The following is a 17889-nucleotide window of genomic DNA, read 5'->3' on the forward strand; positions in this document are numbered from 1 at the left end:
CAAAAGATTTCACAACAAATATTTGCTGCGAACAAAGACACATTGCCAAACTCTCGCAAACATGTCTTAACTATTGATGAATCCTTTCTGTAGTTCTTCAACTTCAATGCCATTCTGGGCTGAAATGATGGTCGTAGCTAACTCTCACCAATGAAATGCACAATTTCATCGTGATACCACGCTCATGATACCATGATCCCGAGCTAAACTAACTATTCTGCCCAAAAGCATCCGTAAATGAACCCATAAAAATAAGAATAATTGAAGGCCAGACATTACTTGAAAGTTATATTTAAAACGAGGAAACTCCTCCCTCCTGTCAGCAGAAGAAAAATACAAATACACGATAAAATTACAGGTTTGAAATCTGTTCAACGAACTTCAAAGGCGGCGAAATCGTCTATAAAGCTATGAGAACATGTTTTATCACATAAACTGCGGTGTTATACAAGGATATCTGGCCCTGGGAAAAACCGTAACAACACACGTGAAAAAATATACACCCATATATACATGTTGATACACCCAATCAGCTGCTTACACGTCACTCGCCTTTGGTGCCACTCGGTCAGGTTGATGAATGAACGCAAAGCCTTCACGATTCTCAGTAGAAGATGTTTCTCGGAGCTTTCTCGAATTATGGCGGCTAAAACACTAAAAAAACCGTATCGCTGACAGACAATGAGGTTAAAACTTTCCTAGAAGAGGAAGAAAACCAATATGCTAAAAGAAAAACCGAAAGTTGCGTATTCAGTGGCTTTGGTGTTAGCATTTCTCTCGGCTGAGAATGAAAATCGACATCGGAAGATTTGCCACTGGCCGATTTTGGCCGTTTACCTGAAAGACTTCTTCTGTTGGTAAGGACAAAGACAATAAGTGAGAATTTTGTAAATCGAAAATTACGACCATAGTTGTTTTTGCGATCATGATTCAACGTATTTTTCCATCTTAAGAGTCAGCGCCAACGCACTCCACGATTGTTATTTGAGGATTTTCGATTCATTTATTTTTATTAATTAATGAAGTCGGCTTTTCTTCCAAGTGAAGGGCTATTGTGTTTATATGATAAACAAAATAATAAATGGTTGCTTGTAGGTATGGAATTTCTCTTCTCGTGTTCAACTCGACATCTCACCCGTTCGCTACGCTCACTCGTAAGCTATCGAGTTAAACACTCGAAGAGAAATTCCATATCTACGCGCGCCCATGTATTATTTTCTATTTACAATCCATGTAGGAAAATAAGCTACATGATTATAGAAAGAGCTTTTTTCGTGGTTGATGCAAAGTTTTTCAGTAAAATTACACTAAGTTTCTGTTTCAGAAAACTATGGGCATCAACCTAACAAGGATAATTTACTACAATTGCAGCTACTATGACCACTGCACACCAAGAAAGCTTAACCTAGCATTGCGTCAACATTTCGTTCAGCAAGTCTCCTTAGTAAATTTGTTAACATTCGTCATTAGAAACCAGTGAATTAGAGTAAATATATTCTACATAATTTACTGGTTGTCGCTATTCCAGTTCCTTTCTTGTTCTAATCTAAAATGCTTCCATCTTTAATCATCTCTATTCCTTGTTGGCTTATTCTTCCCATTTTAGTGTTTTACCGATTGTTGTTTTACACCGTGCATAAGCATAAACATAAGAACATGGACACTCTGCCTTGTTGTTATGCCAACGCTTGTTCTTTCCACGTTCTCGCGCTTATGTCGCCGATTGAAACAACATGCTTATGTTTATGTTTAGGCTCATGCTTATGTCGTAGTGCAAGCCTGCCAGCCTTTTAAACCGATGTTTTAACGCTTTACTCTCGTTTGAGTTAAGGTTGCATATCGCTGAAACACTTCTTAGAAAAGCGTGAATTACAATCAATAAGAGCTTGGTGTAGAAGGTAACAAGCGAATTATTTTTTACGCCAATGACTTTGTGGTCGTCATTAGAAACACACGCTTATCAGCATTTGTCAGCATTATTTATGTGTCAATTTAATTTCCAGATTGTCCAGAGGGACGATACAACAGTGAGAGTGGCTTAAATTGTACAGGTACAGACGCGGTTTTTCGTTTCTTTTTCTGTGAAGAGTTAAAATATTCGTAACACCTTTTTTTAACGATTTAAATAATAACGATTCCGGCTGAAAAGATCGAAGTATGATATCTGTGAGGGATGAATATTTTGAACCAATGTCATCTCCAATGTCTGTGAAGTCGCAAAAAAGAGAGAGTTGAAAAAAACCAAACAGTTGCTTGTGGTAAATCTCAAGCCCATCGAATAAACCGACGTTTTGGAACGTTTCCATAGAAAATGCTTAAAATAAGTATGAGAAAAATTTTTTTTTGATAATGCGTTTTGACAGAGAAGCTGCTTTGTACAAGAGTTAGCCTTAGTTACTGCGCGGTCGCCCAGTTAACAAAGGCAGAGACAGATGTTCTTTCGTCTTTTTATGAGCGTGGGATATGGAAAAGGTTATTCTGAGGCCCCTCGGGGAATCGAACCTCAGACCCACGAAGCTTTCGGCAGCGCTGATCCTAACAGTACGCAGAACGCATGTCAGAAACGAACCCAGTAATGGCCTGTAGCTAACCCATATAGTCTCTGTGGCTCAGTGCCAGAGCATCAGAGCGCAAACTCGTAGCATCGTGGCGTGGAATCCGAAGGTATGAGGTTCGATTCCTCATGGGGACTAAGAATTTTTTCTTTGTCCCAAGTACGTGACAAGACCCAGAAACATCTCTCTTTCGTAGATATGTAGTTTCATACCTTAATAAACTCTTTGTTTAAAGGTTTTTTTAAAATCATTTTCTTACCACATTTGCTAATGAATGCGTCTGTCTATAGAAATACCATCTGCCCCCCAAAACGTCAATGTTATCTTTGTCAACCAAAGCACACTGGAAATACAGTGGCAGCCTCCTGTAGAAACTGGGGTTGAGACCCATGTGTTTTATGAAGTTGAATGCCGTCGACCATGTGAAGGCGAAGACAAAAGCAATTGCGTAGATAAAGAGTGCGGGAGTGATGTCATTTTCAAACCGAGAAAGGATGGCTTGAACATTACTCACGTTATTGTTGGAAACCTTACCTCATTTGTAAACTACACGATAAAAGTCTACGCAAGGAACCGAGTGAGCGATGTGGCGAAAAGAATACATGGAATTCCGGCGAACTTCGCGGCAATTACCATAAGGACTAACGGATCACGTAAGTTATCGAGCAGACTAAATGGAATACCATACCAACTCTTATCTGACTGCTTATTTCTCTAAATAATATGCAGGTAGGATTTGGTGGAATTTAATGGCCCCATCGATTTGTTCACAAATTGCACCATTTTTCGCTCTAAATCGTATTCGTTTTCCAGTCAATGAGAAATCTTTCCTTAATTAACTAATTAGAGGAAAATGAAAGACAACTTTTGCCCCTTCTTACAAACCAGCCCATCACTGAATCAATAAGATATTTGTACAACTGAAAAATTATTCCTTTGAGCGACTGAATTTTGAGATTTCAAAATGGATGTAATAAGATGATAATTGAACCTCGTGTCGTGCAATTTCTTATACAAATTGTACTTACCATAAAATATCAGAGTTGATTCTACTGTCGAAGTTCATGACGGCTTATTTATCTCTGTTTTAACAAACTAGTTCCAGGTAAACCGGAAGTGACTGTTGAACAACCGGAAGAGACTGTTGTAGTATCTTGGACTCTAAAGGAAAAGAACGGCGTCATCAAAGAGTATCGCATGACTTATGTAAATGAGGATGATGCGCAGTTTGATTTGAAGGCGGGAAAAACTTATAAATTTCAGGTCGGCCAAACTTTCTCAAAAGTTTGAATTAACTTAAGCATTAGTCGAAGGTGCTTCTTACGCTCGTGAGGAAGAAACCTTTTGAGATAAATGCTTTACTATTACCTTCCCAGGTATTTGCTACAAACGGGATTGGAAGAGGCCCAGCTGGGATCAAGACGTACACGCTGAGAAAAGGTTAGTTTGTTCATCGTCGTTGAGTCAATCTGCCGTAAGATTGACTTTATGCTGGTCTACGATGAGAACAACTCAATCTAGTTACCGACCGCTAGAGCCTTAATTCAGTTAAGGAAGATTCGTCTTGTGACCTTTTACAGTTTCATAGACAGGAATGATCGCAAAGATATCGCAAGTCTAGACAAAACGAAATAAACCGAAAAGGAATGAGGAAGGTTGAGGATTAAGAAGATCATCACAGCTTGTTAATGACAAATTTTATAAATAATACCTTAAATTATATCTTTTTTGTTGTTGTTGTGAGGCTTAAACTGTGAAGCAAGAATGAATGAATGAAAAATGAAAATAGATGAAAAAAATTATGACAGAAATGCGAGGGAAGTAGCTTGATGAATTAACGATTGGACGAATAAATGAGAAATTGTATGTTTGAAAACCTTATAATAAAATTTAAGCTAATTTTCTCTGATCAAATATTATTAGATTTCATTTTTTCTCGAACATTCTTATTGCAAGATTGAGTAATTACAGTCGTGATTAAATGGTTACAGATAACTCGAAGAAAATACAGCTTATCGTTTACGCAGCCGGAGGAGGAGGAGCACTGCTGCTTGTTATACTGATAATACTGATAGTGGTCATTGTTGTCTTTGTCGTGTCTCGTAGAAAGTGAGTATTTTGCAGAAAATTAGGTGTTTTTAATTTTACCTTGAGATCAGGTCTTGATTTCATTAAAATGGGAGCGAAAATCAGTCATCGTCTTTATCTAAAGTATGATACGATATATATATATATATATATATATATATATATATATAACTGCAGACAGTACTGTTTCGGCCTTCTGGGCCTCATCAGTGCAGTGCTGATGCTAGGATGGAGGTAAGGCTATATAGCCGCCCCAAGTGATCTCACACATGTGGTATCATCTAAGCCATGCCAGAGTGCTCAAACTAGTTAAACTAGTGAGCATGCATAATGCTAGCAGCAATGACTCATCCTAGTAGAGTGCTCAATTTGGACATGAAAGCAAAGCTTTGTATGCCAAAGAGCTATATCTAACTGCAGACAGTACTTTTTTTTTTTTTTTTTTTAAATATAAAAGCCTGGAGACCAGGCAGTTTTATTTCGTCAATGATATCTATTTACAATTCTAATTGATTAAAGTATTCGAATTAAATTATGAGTTACTTAGGTAATTACAGGTCTCAATTAACTAATGATATTTTTTCTTACAGGCGGCACGAACAGCGCACGGGCTATAACAGCCCGGAGTAAGCGCCCACCTGTAAGAGGTAACAAAGTTCTATTTAAAAGTTTTCTATTTACTATTTACAAAGAGATATTTCAGACCATGTGGGGCGCAAACAGCGCGCGGGCCTGTAGCCCGGAGTAAGCACCCCTCATGGGCGAGATTTAACAAGTTTTATTATATGCAAAGGTTCAGGGGGGAGCAAGAGAGGGGAAGAAGATGGGCTTACCAGCGTCGACCGAACAAAGTACGTTTTTAAAAGACCAAAAATTCCTTAAGGTATCAGTGTCGTTACTAAGAATTCTGAGTTGGACATCTTTCTTAATTAAGTCTATAATCGCGTTGGAGCTCAAAAGAGAACCTTCGAAGGTAGCTTTATTTCTGGCAAGCCAACACCAATATATGATGGTCGCCTTGAGAAAGTTAGATAAGGATATAGCGGTGGTAGATTTGTCTAGGGAAAAAGGGTAGTAGATAGATGTAGGGGAGATAGAGAAGGGGGAGTCGAGTAGAGCACGGAAAAGGGGGGAGAAGTGGTCCCAGACTTTCACAACTCTGAGACATCCCAAGAAGCAGTGTTCAATAGTTTCCGTTTTTCCGCAGATCGCGCATTTGTCATTATTGATGTATCCCCAAGACTTAAGGAGATATCTTACGCGGATCATTCTATGGATCAATAGCCAAATTAGATCGTTCTTCTTGTTTTCAATTAGCTTTAGGCGAGACTTGCGCCACACCCAGGCCCAACGATTGATGGGGCGGTCCATAGCAGACGCCCAAAAACCGGAGCACCGGGGTGCAACGCAGACGGGGTCAAGCAACAAAAGATATAAATTCTTACCGGTGAGTAAATCAGGTAAGGCACCAGTTTTCTGATGCAAGGTACGGAAATTATCTAGACAAAGGCGGTAGTAATTGGAAGGAAGGAAGGAAGAGGGAGCAGAATTGGTGGGAAAAGAAAAACGGGGATCTAGAATAGTTAGCTTATGTCCTAAAAAATATCGAGCTAGGTAATGCCATTTGGATGTGCCAAAGTCATCTCTTAAACTGGAAAAAACAGAAAGGCGCAGGCTAGCGCACTTAGCTTTAAAATTAACGACGTTGAGGCCCCCGGATGATAGGGGCGCACAACAGCGATCGCGACTAACATTTTCCATTTTTCCTCTCCAGATAAAAGGCCAAATGATCGACTTAAAGCTATCGTGCACCCAACGGGGTGGGGGGATGACTTTAGCAACGTGCCATAAACGGCTTGCGCCTAAGGTATTTACAATTAAGGTCCTCCCGATAAAAGACAGGTCTCTTTGTTTCCAAAGATTTAGAACCGAACTTAGTTTGTCTAATTTGGCCCGCCAATTGTCGTCGTCGACATTGACGAGGCCGTTTGAGAAGTAAACACCAAGCACTCTCATTTTAGTGACCCATTTGAGGCCATAGGGAGATTCAATTCTAGTTCGCCATTTTCCTAACCACATTGCTTCAGATTTGGACGTGTTCAGTTTAGCGCCAGATCCTTGTTCAAATTTTGATACGACTCGGAGAAGTGAAGAAAGAGATCTTTCGGATTTTAAGATGCAAGTAGCATCGTCAGCGTACTGGGATATTTTATATTGAAGGCCCCCTGCTCCGGGGAGCAGGAAACCTTCAATATCTTTACAATTACGGATTTGCGTTGATAATACTTCTGAAACTAGCACATAAAGGAGAGGAGATAATGGGCATCCCTGTCTCACCCCTCTTCTTAAGTGGACAGGGGGGGACAGGGAGCCATTAACAATGATTCTAGAGAAGGCTTTAGAATAAAATAGTTCGACCCACCCACAAAAGGAGGGGCCGAAACCAAATTTACGCAATACTCTCATCATGAATTCGTGGTCAACTCGGTCAAAAGCTTTTTCTTGATCTAAGGAAATGAGAATACCCGGTTCATTAGTTTTGTCAATCATGTCGAGGGCATCACGAAGTAAGGCCAAATTTGAGAAGATAGTGCGGCCGACCACGCCGCACGTTTGGTCTGAATGCACGATGGAGTTCATGACTTTTTTCAATCGTTCAGTGATGATTTTAGATGCTAACTTGTAGTCAGTGTTTAACAAGGAAATTGGGCGCCAATTTTTTGCGAGGCGTCGATCATCTTTTTTGTGGATGAGTCGTAGGAGGCCCTCGTACTGGCTATCCGCGAGGGAGCCAGCAAGAAAGGCCTCGTTCAAAACAGAAAGGAGAGATTCGCTCAAATCGTTCCAAAAACACGAGTAAAATTCTGTTGGGAGACCATCAGAACCGGGTGACTTGCCGGTCTGAAGGCCTTCCAATGCAGTAAGTAATTCTTTATTAGAAAAAGGGCCTTCACATAGATTGCGCTCATAATCAGTCAGTGAAAATTCGAGGCCGTCAATTATTTCAGTTTGAATTCGCATATCAAGAGGATCTTGGGTGAATAAATTCTTGTAGAAATTGGTTAAAATTCTTTCAAGATCATTTTGAGAATTTCTGAGAACACCGTTCTCGTCAAAAAAAGATTCAAAACTATTCATGTCAGCTCGTTTTTTCTCCAGACGGAAGAAATAGCGTGTTGGTTTCTCACCTTCTTCGAACCATTGTGCTCGGGAGCGGACTTTAGCTCCTTCGGCTTCTTTCGAGATCAGAGAGGACAATTGGCTTTCCAAATCGCTAATTACACCTGGGTTATTTAAGCGATTAGAATGTAAAGCGTTTTTAGCATGGGTTAATTGCTTAGTAATTAGGATTCTTTTGGCATTTGCTGTTCTCTGTTTACGGATACAGTATGAAATACTTGTTTTGCGGATTTCAATTTTTAGAGCATCCCACCATTCGCGAAGGGAGGCGAATTCGGGGATTTTAAGCTTAAAGTTGTTAATCGATTCTGACATAATGTTTTTAAATTCTACATCTGAGAGTAAAGAGCTGTTGAACTTCCAAATTCCAGGACCGTGATTAGAAGGGTTAGTCGTTAGTTCAATTTTTACAAAGTCATGATCGGATAGGTCGTATACGCATGGAAGAATATTACATTTCGTTACTAGGGTTAAGCCTTTAGCGACGAGAAAGCGGTCAATTCTAGATGCCTGGGTATGGTCTTTATTAGACCAGGTGAAAGCTACTTTGCGCGGGTTGTTTTTGCGCCAAATGTCTGTAAGTGAGAAGTCAGCACAAAGGGATCGGAGAAGTTTTTGATCAGACAATAGGATGGCGGAACAATTTAATTTATCTAGGACATTGTCCACACAATTAAAGTCTCCCCCGATCACTAGGTCCCCTTGGGGGAGAAAGTAATTGTGCAGACAAGAGAAAAAACTTTTACGATCCGAAATAGTATTGGGAGAGTAAATGTTTACTAAATTTAGTTTAGAATTATAGTAGTCAATGAGTAAGCTCAATATTCTTCCTTCGGAATCAGTCAAAAAACGGATAATTTTGCCTGGAAAGTTTAGAGAAAAGAGGATGGCAACACCGGCAGACCTGCCAGTCCCGAAGGACCACAGACATTTGCCGCGCCAGAGTATTTCGAATTCCTCCGCTTGTTTTTTGCATGAGACATGTGTTTCTTGTAAAAGGATTATGTCACAGTTTGAATAATTTAATTCTTGGATAATTTTTCGACTTTTACTGGAGGACCCGAGTCCTCGCACATTTAGAGAAATTATTTTAAGCTTACTCATTGAATATAAATAAAAAATTAATATCTGTACCGCCTTCTCCTAGGTTTAACTCTCTCCCATCCATCATCATCAGTTTCGGAGCCAGAGTAGTCACGGCGGGAAGATCTATCGCGGTCATCGCGGCCGCGATAATAATCTCGATCGCTTCTATCTCTCTCTCTTCTACCGTCTCTCCGGTCATCTCTTCGTTCTTCTCGATCGTCCCTCCCTCGCTCGTCTCTTCGTTCTCTTGGTCGTTCTCTTCTACCTTCGTCGCGTTGTTGTTCTCGTTGTTTCTCTTGATCTTGTTGTTTCTGTTGTTCTTGCTGTTCCTGCTTTTCTAGTAATTTCTGTTGTTCTTCTTGTTGTCGCTGTTGTTCTCTCTGTTGTTGTAGTTTTTTCTGCCTTTCTTCTCTTTCCTTGGCGCGCTGGGCTCGCTCTTGTTTCTTTTCCTTTTCAGTTTTAGGTGGCGTTGGCTCACTATCGACGTTCGCGCTGAAGAGCAGGAAGGGGCATTGAGGCATGGAATGGTTGTCCGCTAAACAAACGGAACATCTTGGCGAGTCTTTACATTCTTGAGCTCGATGCCCAGGGCATTCACAATTAAAACAACGGACTGCAGAGCAGTCTTTGGCCATGTGGTCAGTAGCTCCACAATTCCGGCAAGCTTTTGGCTGATTTGGGTACCATATTTTGATAGGTTCACCAGCTATGTTGATGTTGGCAGGGATAGTTCGATGTAGCGCCATTCGAGCCGTTCTTACTCCATTCTCGATATGTTGTGCAATTTTGTCGCGCCGAAATGAAAGGACACGACCGTAGTGGCTGAGTCGGCCAATCACGGCAGTGTCGGGTAGTTCAGCGGGGGCTTCATGGATCTTGACGAGGACCAAACGATTTTCGCAGTCGCCCAGGAACACTTTGAGACCGGCAATCACGACAAAAGGTGTTTCAAGAGCGGCTTCTTTAGCTGCACGGCTCTTAAAAGTCACGATCCAAGATCTATTGGACGCCTTTCTCTGGATTCCGGTGATAGCGTCAATATCGATTTCTGCCGCGTCAAAAGCTTCGAGAATTATTTGCGATGTGACGGTTGTATCAACGCTAAAATAAATAGAGCGATCCTTCGTGATTCTACTTTGACTAGGAGCATTCAAAAAAGGCACGGCCTGAAATTTCACACCCTTATTTTCCAGATTTTTTAGTACCTCAGGGATTTCGATTTCCACGTCTGCGCCCCAGGACTGTGAACCTTCTACCACGCTTGCGTCTACGACGTCTCCTGGATTCGCTGTCGAGTTATCTGTAGTAAACTGGCTGATATTTTCACTTTCCTGACTGTCCATGTTGACAATTGCTGCAAAAGCAAGGAAAATAAACTTTTCATAAGCCTTTTAACCTTACCCAAGAGGCCGAGAAGCTTTCAGTACTATTTCGGCCTTCTGGGCCGAATCAGTGCAGTGCTGATGCTAGGATGGAGGTAAGGCTATATAGCCGCCCCAAGTGATCTCACACATGTGGTATCATCTAAGCCATGCCAGAGTGCTCAAACTAGTTAAACTAGTGAGCATGCATGTGCATATGCATGCACTAGTGAGCATGAGCACTGAGAATGATATATAAATATATATATATATATATATATATATTTATATATATTTAGGTGTGTTAAACTAGGAGAAGTAAAAAGACTGTAGAAGAAGCCTATATGCAGGCTCTTCAGCAAGGTAAGACTATTTGATATTAGTACAGCTAGCGTTGTACCTCGAAATCTGCGATCTGATTGGCTTCGTTACTCACTATCCACACGTAATAGACCGCGAGTAAATTGGGCAGTAGTAAACAAAAAAAGTAAAATTATGGAATTGTCTAGTTGCCCGGATCAGGTTTGAACGACCAGTAGATTTACATTATCACAATTAGAACATTCGCTTTGATTAAATATCACCAATAATAATCTTCTCGATAGAGGTTTCGGTTCTCTTCTGAGAATGATCAATTTAAGATTATTGCTCAAGTGATTTACAGAGTTTCTGTATTTTCGAGTGACATGATCAACTCTCGACCAATTAGCGTGGATTTATGTTTACAATCACCTGGCTTGTTGCGTTTCCGCTCTCTTCTCTTTCGCTTCTCTGTCGAAGCCACTTATACAAATGGAACTGTGTAGTTACCAAATCATATCATCATTGCACTGAAAGCAAATCGGTGACGTCTTTATGCCATATTGGCCATTCAAGCATAGAAAAGACATTACCTCCTTTAATTGCATACCGTAATTTAGATGGTAGTTTCAGAGGTGTAATGTAAGTCAATATTTCCTGAAACTTTCTATCTTTAGGAAATGAACTTCAAACCACAAATCCTCGAGACCAGCGAACCTACATCGACCCTAACGACTACATCGACGTACAAGAACTTCTGACATCATTCACGACTGAACTAAAAAGAAGTGACATCAAACTCAAAGGAGTTATCGGACAAGGTAAATGTTTAACCTAGATCAATGTAGACGGTAAGTTGACTGTTGTTGTGTCAGGGAAGGGATAGGTTCGCAGTTGCTCGGATGCTTAGATTGATCTTTTAATTTTAGTATATATTGATACCTACAGGTTATCATATTTAGCTTTTGCGTAGTTGTCATACAAATGTTTGTCAGATAACTTTTCGTTATCAATGGTGTTTTCTTCTCTAGGGGAGTTTGCGGATGTCTACAAAGGAATATTAAAGTCTCGTGAAGGCAAAGGAGTGGTTGCTGTCAAAGTCTTGAGAGTCAGTCCCGTCATGCATTGCTTTGATAAGATGGACATCGTACAGCATAGCTTAAATCATTCAGTCAGATTAACTCTACTTATCTTTTGCTAATACGTGTAGCTTTGCGTTCGCTATTTCGTCCTCTCAAATCATACTTGTTTCTTATCCCATCGTTGATGACGAGATTCATGTTGCTATGATAAATGCACTATTTCGTTGAAATGTTCCTTTTTCTTCATTTCAGCCTGGTTCCAGCGAGAAAAATCAGAAAGATTTTCTTTCCGAAGCGTCCTCAATGGGCCAATTTGGTCACCTAAATGTTATCCGCCACGTCGGAGTGGTGACACGAAGTAAGAGGAGAACTGAACAATCTTTAATTAGGACTCGAAAATGAAATCATGAAGCTACTTTGTGTCAGCCATAACATACGGTTATATATAATGATACTAGGTTTAAAGTTGGATTAATTTCCATGCTTTCAGGTAGACCAATGATGATTCTAACGGAATTCCTGGAAAGTGGATCATTGGATCACTTTTTACAGGTTCGAGACTTGTATCTAGTTTTCTGTTTGCTTGGCTACGCTTCGTTTGTAATGGATAAGAATAATGAGTTGGTTCTTGATCTCGCCTGGCGAGGGTTTAATAATATTCTCCTGTAAAGAACAACAATAACAACAACCAAAAACAACTACTTAAATCTAATCAAAAGACAGAAAAAAAAGTTCTGATTGGGTGGCTTGCGCTTGTAACTGCTCATTTTGTGTCATAAACACCTTATAATGCAGTAATTGTAGTGTTTTCAAATTGTGATAATGATGCACTTTACGGAAACCCTTTACACCCTCACATCTGTATGTATCTTCTCCATACTGCTCCTTTCACATTTTCCTATGCCAAGGAGAATTTGTTTAACAATCAAGAGCGTCTTTAATAGTGATCATTTCCGTTAATCTCAGGTCCTTAATGTTTGATATATCAATAATGCTGTAAGGAGAAGTTACACCACCGTCCTCTTTGGAGACAAAGGGGTTAAACGGCACCGGGTTTTCTTATTTCCTCATAGGACCGAAAGAATCAGCTGACGAGCCTTCAGTTGATTGGAATGGCTAGAGGCGTGGCTCACGGGATGAAGTACCTGTCAGAATTAAATTTCATTCATCGGGTATATATGTATCTGCATATATTTCATTTTATCGTTCATTAATTTGGCTAAATAGAATCTTTCTCATCTGAATCTCAGCATTGGTACATAAACATTGGTTGTCCACTGTTTCAAATGGGTTTGGAATTTGGAATCAGTTGATTTATTTGGAGATAATAAAAACATAAAACCTGAAGACTGAAACTTTCGTATCAGAGAACAGAAAATCAAATTCTCATGACACATCAGTTGCACAAAAGTGCGAGGTCAGCGTTCTTCGTTCTGCCCAGGATTCTTAGTTAGCTTCAGTTTCAGGGCTATAATCTTTATATAAAAGTGACGAATTTAACGTAAAGAAGGGCGTTGTTCTTTAAAATTCAAACGCATTTGGGCTTATTCTGCACTGATATGTACTGAATTTAGCAGTTACGTGTATACCTTACAACTGATTGAGTACCAAGAAGTTGTAATTATGTTTGTCTCTGCTTAGGATCTGGCTGCTCGCAATGTTCTTGTGGGTGAAAACATGTTGTGTAAAGTATCAGATTTTGGTCTTTCAAGAGAACTGGCTGAGGACGACGAGGCACAAGCTGAATATACGACACAGGTAAATTCTGACTTTTTGAAAATCGACAACTGCGTTAGGTTGCGCGCTAACATTTGCGATTAATATGACGCAAGACCACGTGTTTCCTATTTCACAGTCTTAACTTTCTTTTGAGTGATTCATGCCACCCGGTGAGGCAGAGACTATTTCATGCTCCCTCTTGTTTGCTTTCTGTTCAAGTGAAAGACTTCCTCAGAATTCAGACTTAAATGGAAAAGTAACTTAAAGTACCCCTGTAACGAAAAATTTTCATATTTCATTTTCCACATTTTCGGGTACGTTGTGACTCTCTCACCTACCCAGCCAAATTTCAATCCGTCACGAGAGACAGAACTGGTTGTATGTAGACCGTTCCATTCGAGATTTCGCGGCCGCCTTTATTTGACCATGTTTCGGAAGTTCATCTGAAGGCTAGGTGCGATTTCAGAGGAAGTGACGCACAACGTGAAGTCCCAGTTTGTTCCCATTAGTCAAGTCTCCTACTGATCTTTAAGTACCTTTTCCAACACCCATTAGTAGAGGCTAGTACTAAGCGAAGGTATAGATTTTTAGCGAAGAAAACATGTGACCTGCATCCTTTCAAATGCATGCCTTTGTTTCAATTACTCAAAAGGGGGGTAAGATTCCAGTTCGTTGGACAGCTCCAGAAGCACTTCAGCATCGGACCTTCAGTTCAGCTAGTGATGTTTGGAGCTTTGGCATTCTAATGTGGGAGATCACGTCATATTGTGACAGACCCTACTGGGATTGGGACCAGTTCGATGTAAGTGATACCGCGTGATAATGAACATTATCATTAACTCCGTAGAAAAGAGAGATAATCGGTTCATAACAGCGGCAAGCTTTCATTTACGAGAATTTCAACTTGTGATAAAGATGAACTGTCTCTTTTCCTAGAAGTTTTAAATGAAAAGTTTCTTTCAAAGCTGAGGTTTATTATTATAAAGAGGCAAATATTAATGCCCATCAGATATCAATATTTCCTGAGCCTCACCGACTTATTTCTTTAATTATTTTATTTTTTCCTAATAATTAAATTGAAGAAATCATGATTGAAAGTTTTTCTTTATGAATTTATGAATGAATTACCAATGTAAACTTATAAGTTAAAACTTATTAATGAAAGCTATTCATAATTTTTTCCAAGGTTATCAGGCGAGGGGAAGCTGGATACAGATTACCACCTCCACAAGTAAATCTTGCAATAACAAACATGTGACTGCTGAATGACTTTTCCTTTGCGTTGTTGATTTCTTTTTCTTAAACCGGGGTGTCGTGATGGTGAAACACCACAGCAAGCCAGAAAAATTAAGAAAAGTTGCATCACTCATGACCAAGACTTAAAAATCAAGAAATAAAAACATTACTTGAACGATTATTTGAGATACCTTAGGAAAGTTGTTTTGAGCTTTGTCGTCGTTTGAGACCATTTTTTGGTTGTGTCGAAATAATATTTACCTGAACTGCCTATAACGATCAGTAGGATGCCAATGAACCCCCTTATTGGCAATCAGTATGCTATGGTCCGTTCTTTAAACACTGTTACAGACGATCCCCACTCCGTTCCCCATTAAAACCCGTCTTCTCTCAGTATTAAATGTTGGCTACTCTCTAAAACAATTGAAAATACAATCATATTAAGAGTTTAGGTGAAAACTCTTTAGTTTAATTAATTTAATTTATAAATTATTTCTATTTAAAATTCATCCTTATATAACTTTTCTGTTTGTACAGGGATGTCCGAAAATCATCCATAGTTTAATGATCGAATGCTGGCATAAAGACAAAACCAAACGGCCTAATTTTTCTGATATTGTCACCCGCCTGGATGAACTAATTCGATCCCCTGAATTCCTGAAGGGTGATTCATTCTCTCTCCCAGAGAGGTAAGTTTCCATCTTATTATAACAGAATGTGTTTTTCCCTCAAGGAAAGTAGCCAAGGATCAGTGATAAAGATCATTTTCTCCCATTTTTTTTTTGTCTTTTTTTATGTCATCTACGAATCTACGAATGTAACTTTCACTTCTCCCTGATTTCTTACTTTTCTACATCTCTCCATCAACCTTCTTAACAAAGAAAAAAAAAAGGGCCTTGAAGTTCTTCCAAATTGTCCTTCCTTGATTTACGTTACGGCTACATAGCAATTGAACATGTCGTATCTTAACCAGTTGCATTCGGAAACATCCAGGGTATTTAAATTTAGGTGGCAGACCCGGAGGACGCAGAAAGATCCTACGTTACAAAAAATGAATTGAAGTGAAAAAGCTCAGACAAAAGGGAAATCCAAGGCATTTTTAGTCTTTAGTTAAAAACGCTCCTTTAAAAAATCGTTAATAATTTATTTATACATTATTTCAGTCCTAAAGCAAATCATACTCCAGAATTCCAGTCAGTAGATGAGTGGCTACAACACATCAACATGGAGAAGTACTCCGAACTGTTCCGAGCAGCACAAATCGATGATATGAACAAAGTCGCTGGACTGAAGGAAAAACAATTGAGAGAAATGGGCATCAGTTTGATTGGGCATAGGAATAAAATGCAAAAGAGTATCAATGCTACGAAGTCACAACATTATAACGGTGGCATGGATGCAGATAAGTGGCTATGATGTAATCAAGAAAATGCAATTTCTGGAACATTTTCTGCTTGAAACTGAGTTGGTGATCAATAAGCAGCAGATAATTTTTACCATTTTACGAAGGAATGTCGTCAAATGTCTTGAATGTTCTAGGGAACCGGTCAATATTTTAACGCCTGGGTGGGGAGCCTTAGGCTATGTCGTATTCTAATCAATTACCCCCCCCCCCCCGCTCAGCGGCGACTAATCTCCCCTTCTTACCCCTGAAAACCATGCGATTCTCCCCAAAAGCCTCCAAACCCCCACCACCCCTCTCCTCCCCAGGCGATAAACAATGACTGGTCACTTAGATTTACTAGTTCAAAGTTGTCGTACCATATTTCCTTATGTTTTGGAAATAGAGAGTCGTTAACTGCCTTTAATTCTATTAGATTAACCGGTTAAAAATTTCCAATGATCTTTCCTTATGTTATGGAAGGAGAGAACTCGTTTTATTTTAATCATTACACGAGCTATTCGAACTCTGACCAAGGTTGTCATTCACGAGGAAATAGTGATGGTCCACGGGGCAAATACTGCTACATTTTTACACTCAAGTGCGACAGCTCAAACAACAGAAATGACTTTGGAACTTGGGGATCAAAATTTTTTCTCCAGTACAGAGAATTTAATTTTTTATATTGCCTAGGTACATATTTTACTTTTGAGAAGACAATGCGTGATTTTGATATTCGTGTGTGAGTCTTTTTTCACGAAATTTAAGACGTTTTCGGTATTTTACAAGAACTTTCGTATGCATTTTATAATTTTTAAGTGAATTACTCCATCACAGAAGGATTAATTACTTGACTATTTCAACAATTTTATTTGTTGATATATTTTTTACTCCATGGACAGTTTCATCTTTTTAAATTATATCAATATTCTATTTTGGAATGACATTGTATTTGGAAACAATTTTCTTGAACTGAAGGTAAGAATAAAGCAAATACAGCAGCAACTTTCTGGTTTAAACTCTGTTTGAAGAAACCGTTTATAAAGATCTGGGCAAGTATTTTACAATCCAAAGCGGAAATTAAGGTACATGAAGGAAAGCCTTTTTTTCTGTTTGACGTAAAGCTTGTTTATTCTAATTACACAAGTTTATCATAGCCAATTCAGAAAACTATGTTTATTACGGTAACAAGGTTGTTTTTTAAATACAATTGCGACTGTGTGACTATTACACGCTGGGGAAGCTTAACCTGGCATTGCGTCACCATTTCTTTGAGCGAGTCTGCTCGGTAAATTTAAAATTTGTCACGAACAACTAATAAATCAGAATGAATATGTATTTCTCACACAATTCCTTGGTTGTTACGTCTCTATTACCCTCCCTGATGTAATCTTCGGTGAAATAATTCTAGTCCAACTCTGCCGATATTAGGCAGGGAGCAAAAATGAGTGCCTGATGAATCGGAGGGTCAACTTGAGGGGTACCTTGCTGTGCACAAAGATGTCTTCCAGCAGGATTGTTAATACTCCTTGTCACTTCATGCTAAATATATCGTGATGAGCTGTGGCAGCTTAGGGTACTTGGCTTGTAAAATGTAAGCTTTCTTTCCAAAAGAGTTCCCTCAGAATATCACTCCGTTTTTTTTAATTACCGTTCAGTCTTTATCACTCCCTAATAACTGTGATCTACCTATGTCTGTTGGCATATCCTGAGTTTTGCTTTTGTTGTTGTTTTCACAAAAGCAAAATTTCCTTCATGGTAATGCTTTGATGTCATGACTCGCTGTTATTTAGTATCAGATGTCTTTATTACAGACAGCAGGTCTCTCTAAAAGCTGTCAAGTGCGTTTTGGTGCGAAAATTCGATTTCTTTCAAACTTTTCCCATGAGTCTATCTTAGTC

The 17889-nt window shown here is 39.3% G+C and overlaps 1 protein-coding gene and 1 long non-coding RNA gene across 2 annotated transcripts; both read left to right on the top strand.

Annotated features, from left to right (window-relative positions):
* The first annotated feature begins 1081 nt into the window (after positions 1-1081).
* On the top strand, positions 1082-17323 carry LOC149041407 (ephrin type-B receptor 1-B-like). The gene is made up of 16 exons (XM_089180863.1): positions 1082-1091; positions 2004-2051; positions 2846-3208; positions 3655-3818; positions 3932-3995; positions 4547-4664; positions 11240-11391; positions 11602-11678; positions 11905-12010; positions 12143-12204; positions 12726-12824; positions 13294-13410; positions 14024-14173; positions 14558-14602; positions 15145-15296; positions 15771-17323. Exons 1-16 carry the CDS (start codon positions 1082-1084, stop codon positions 16021-16023), a joined length of 1980 nt encoding a protein of 659 aa, XP_089036989.1. The 3' UTR covers positions 16024-17323.
* On the top strand, positions 4791-6349 carry LOC149041408 (uncharacterized). Its single transcript, XR_016179443.1, has 3 exons — positions 4791-5290; positions 5437-5494; positions 5961-6349. It is a non-coding gene; the product is annotated as an uncharacterized LOC149041408 (long non-coding RNA).
* Positions 17324-17889: the final 566 nt, after the last annotated feature.

The sequence above is a fragment of the Pocillopora damicornis genome, chromosome 8 (genome assembly GCF_964200805.1).
Source record: "Pocillopora damicornis chromosome 8, jaPocDami1.2, whole genome shotgun sequence".
In the NCBI taxonomy this organism is placed as follows: domain Eukaryota; kingdom Metazoa; phylum Cnidaria; class Anthozoa; order Scleractinia; family Pocilloporidae; genus Pocillopora; species Pocillopora damicornis.

Excerpts from the sequence above, each read along its gene's own strand:
- LOC149041407 (XM_089180863.1), top strand. Across the intron at positions 3,996-4,546 it reads GACGTACACGCTGAGAAAAG|ATAACTCGAAGAAAATACAG; the intron begins GTTAGTTTGTTC and ends AAATGGTTACAG. Across the intron at positions 12,011-12,142 it reads CGTCGGAGTGGTGACACGAA|GTAGACCAATGATGATTCTA; the intron begins GTAAGAGGAGAA and ends CCATGCTTTCAG.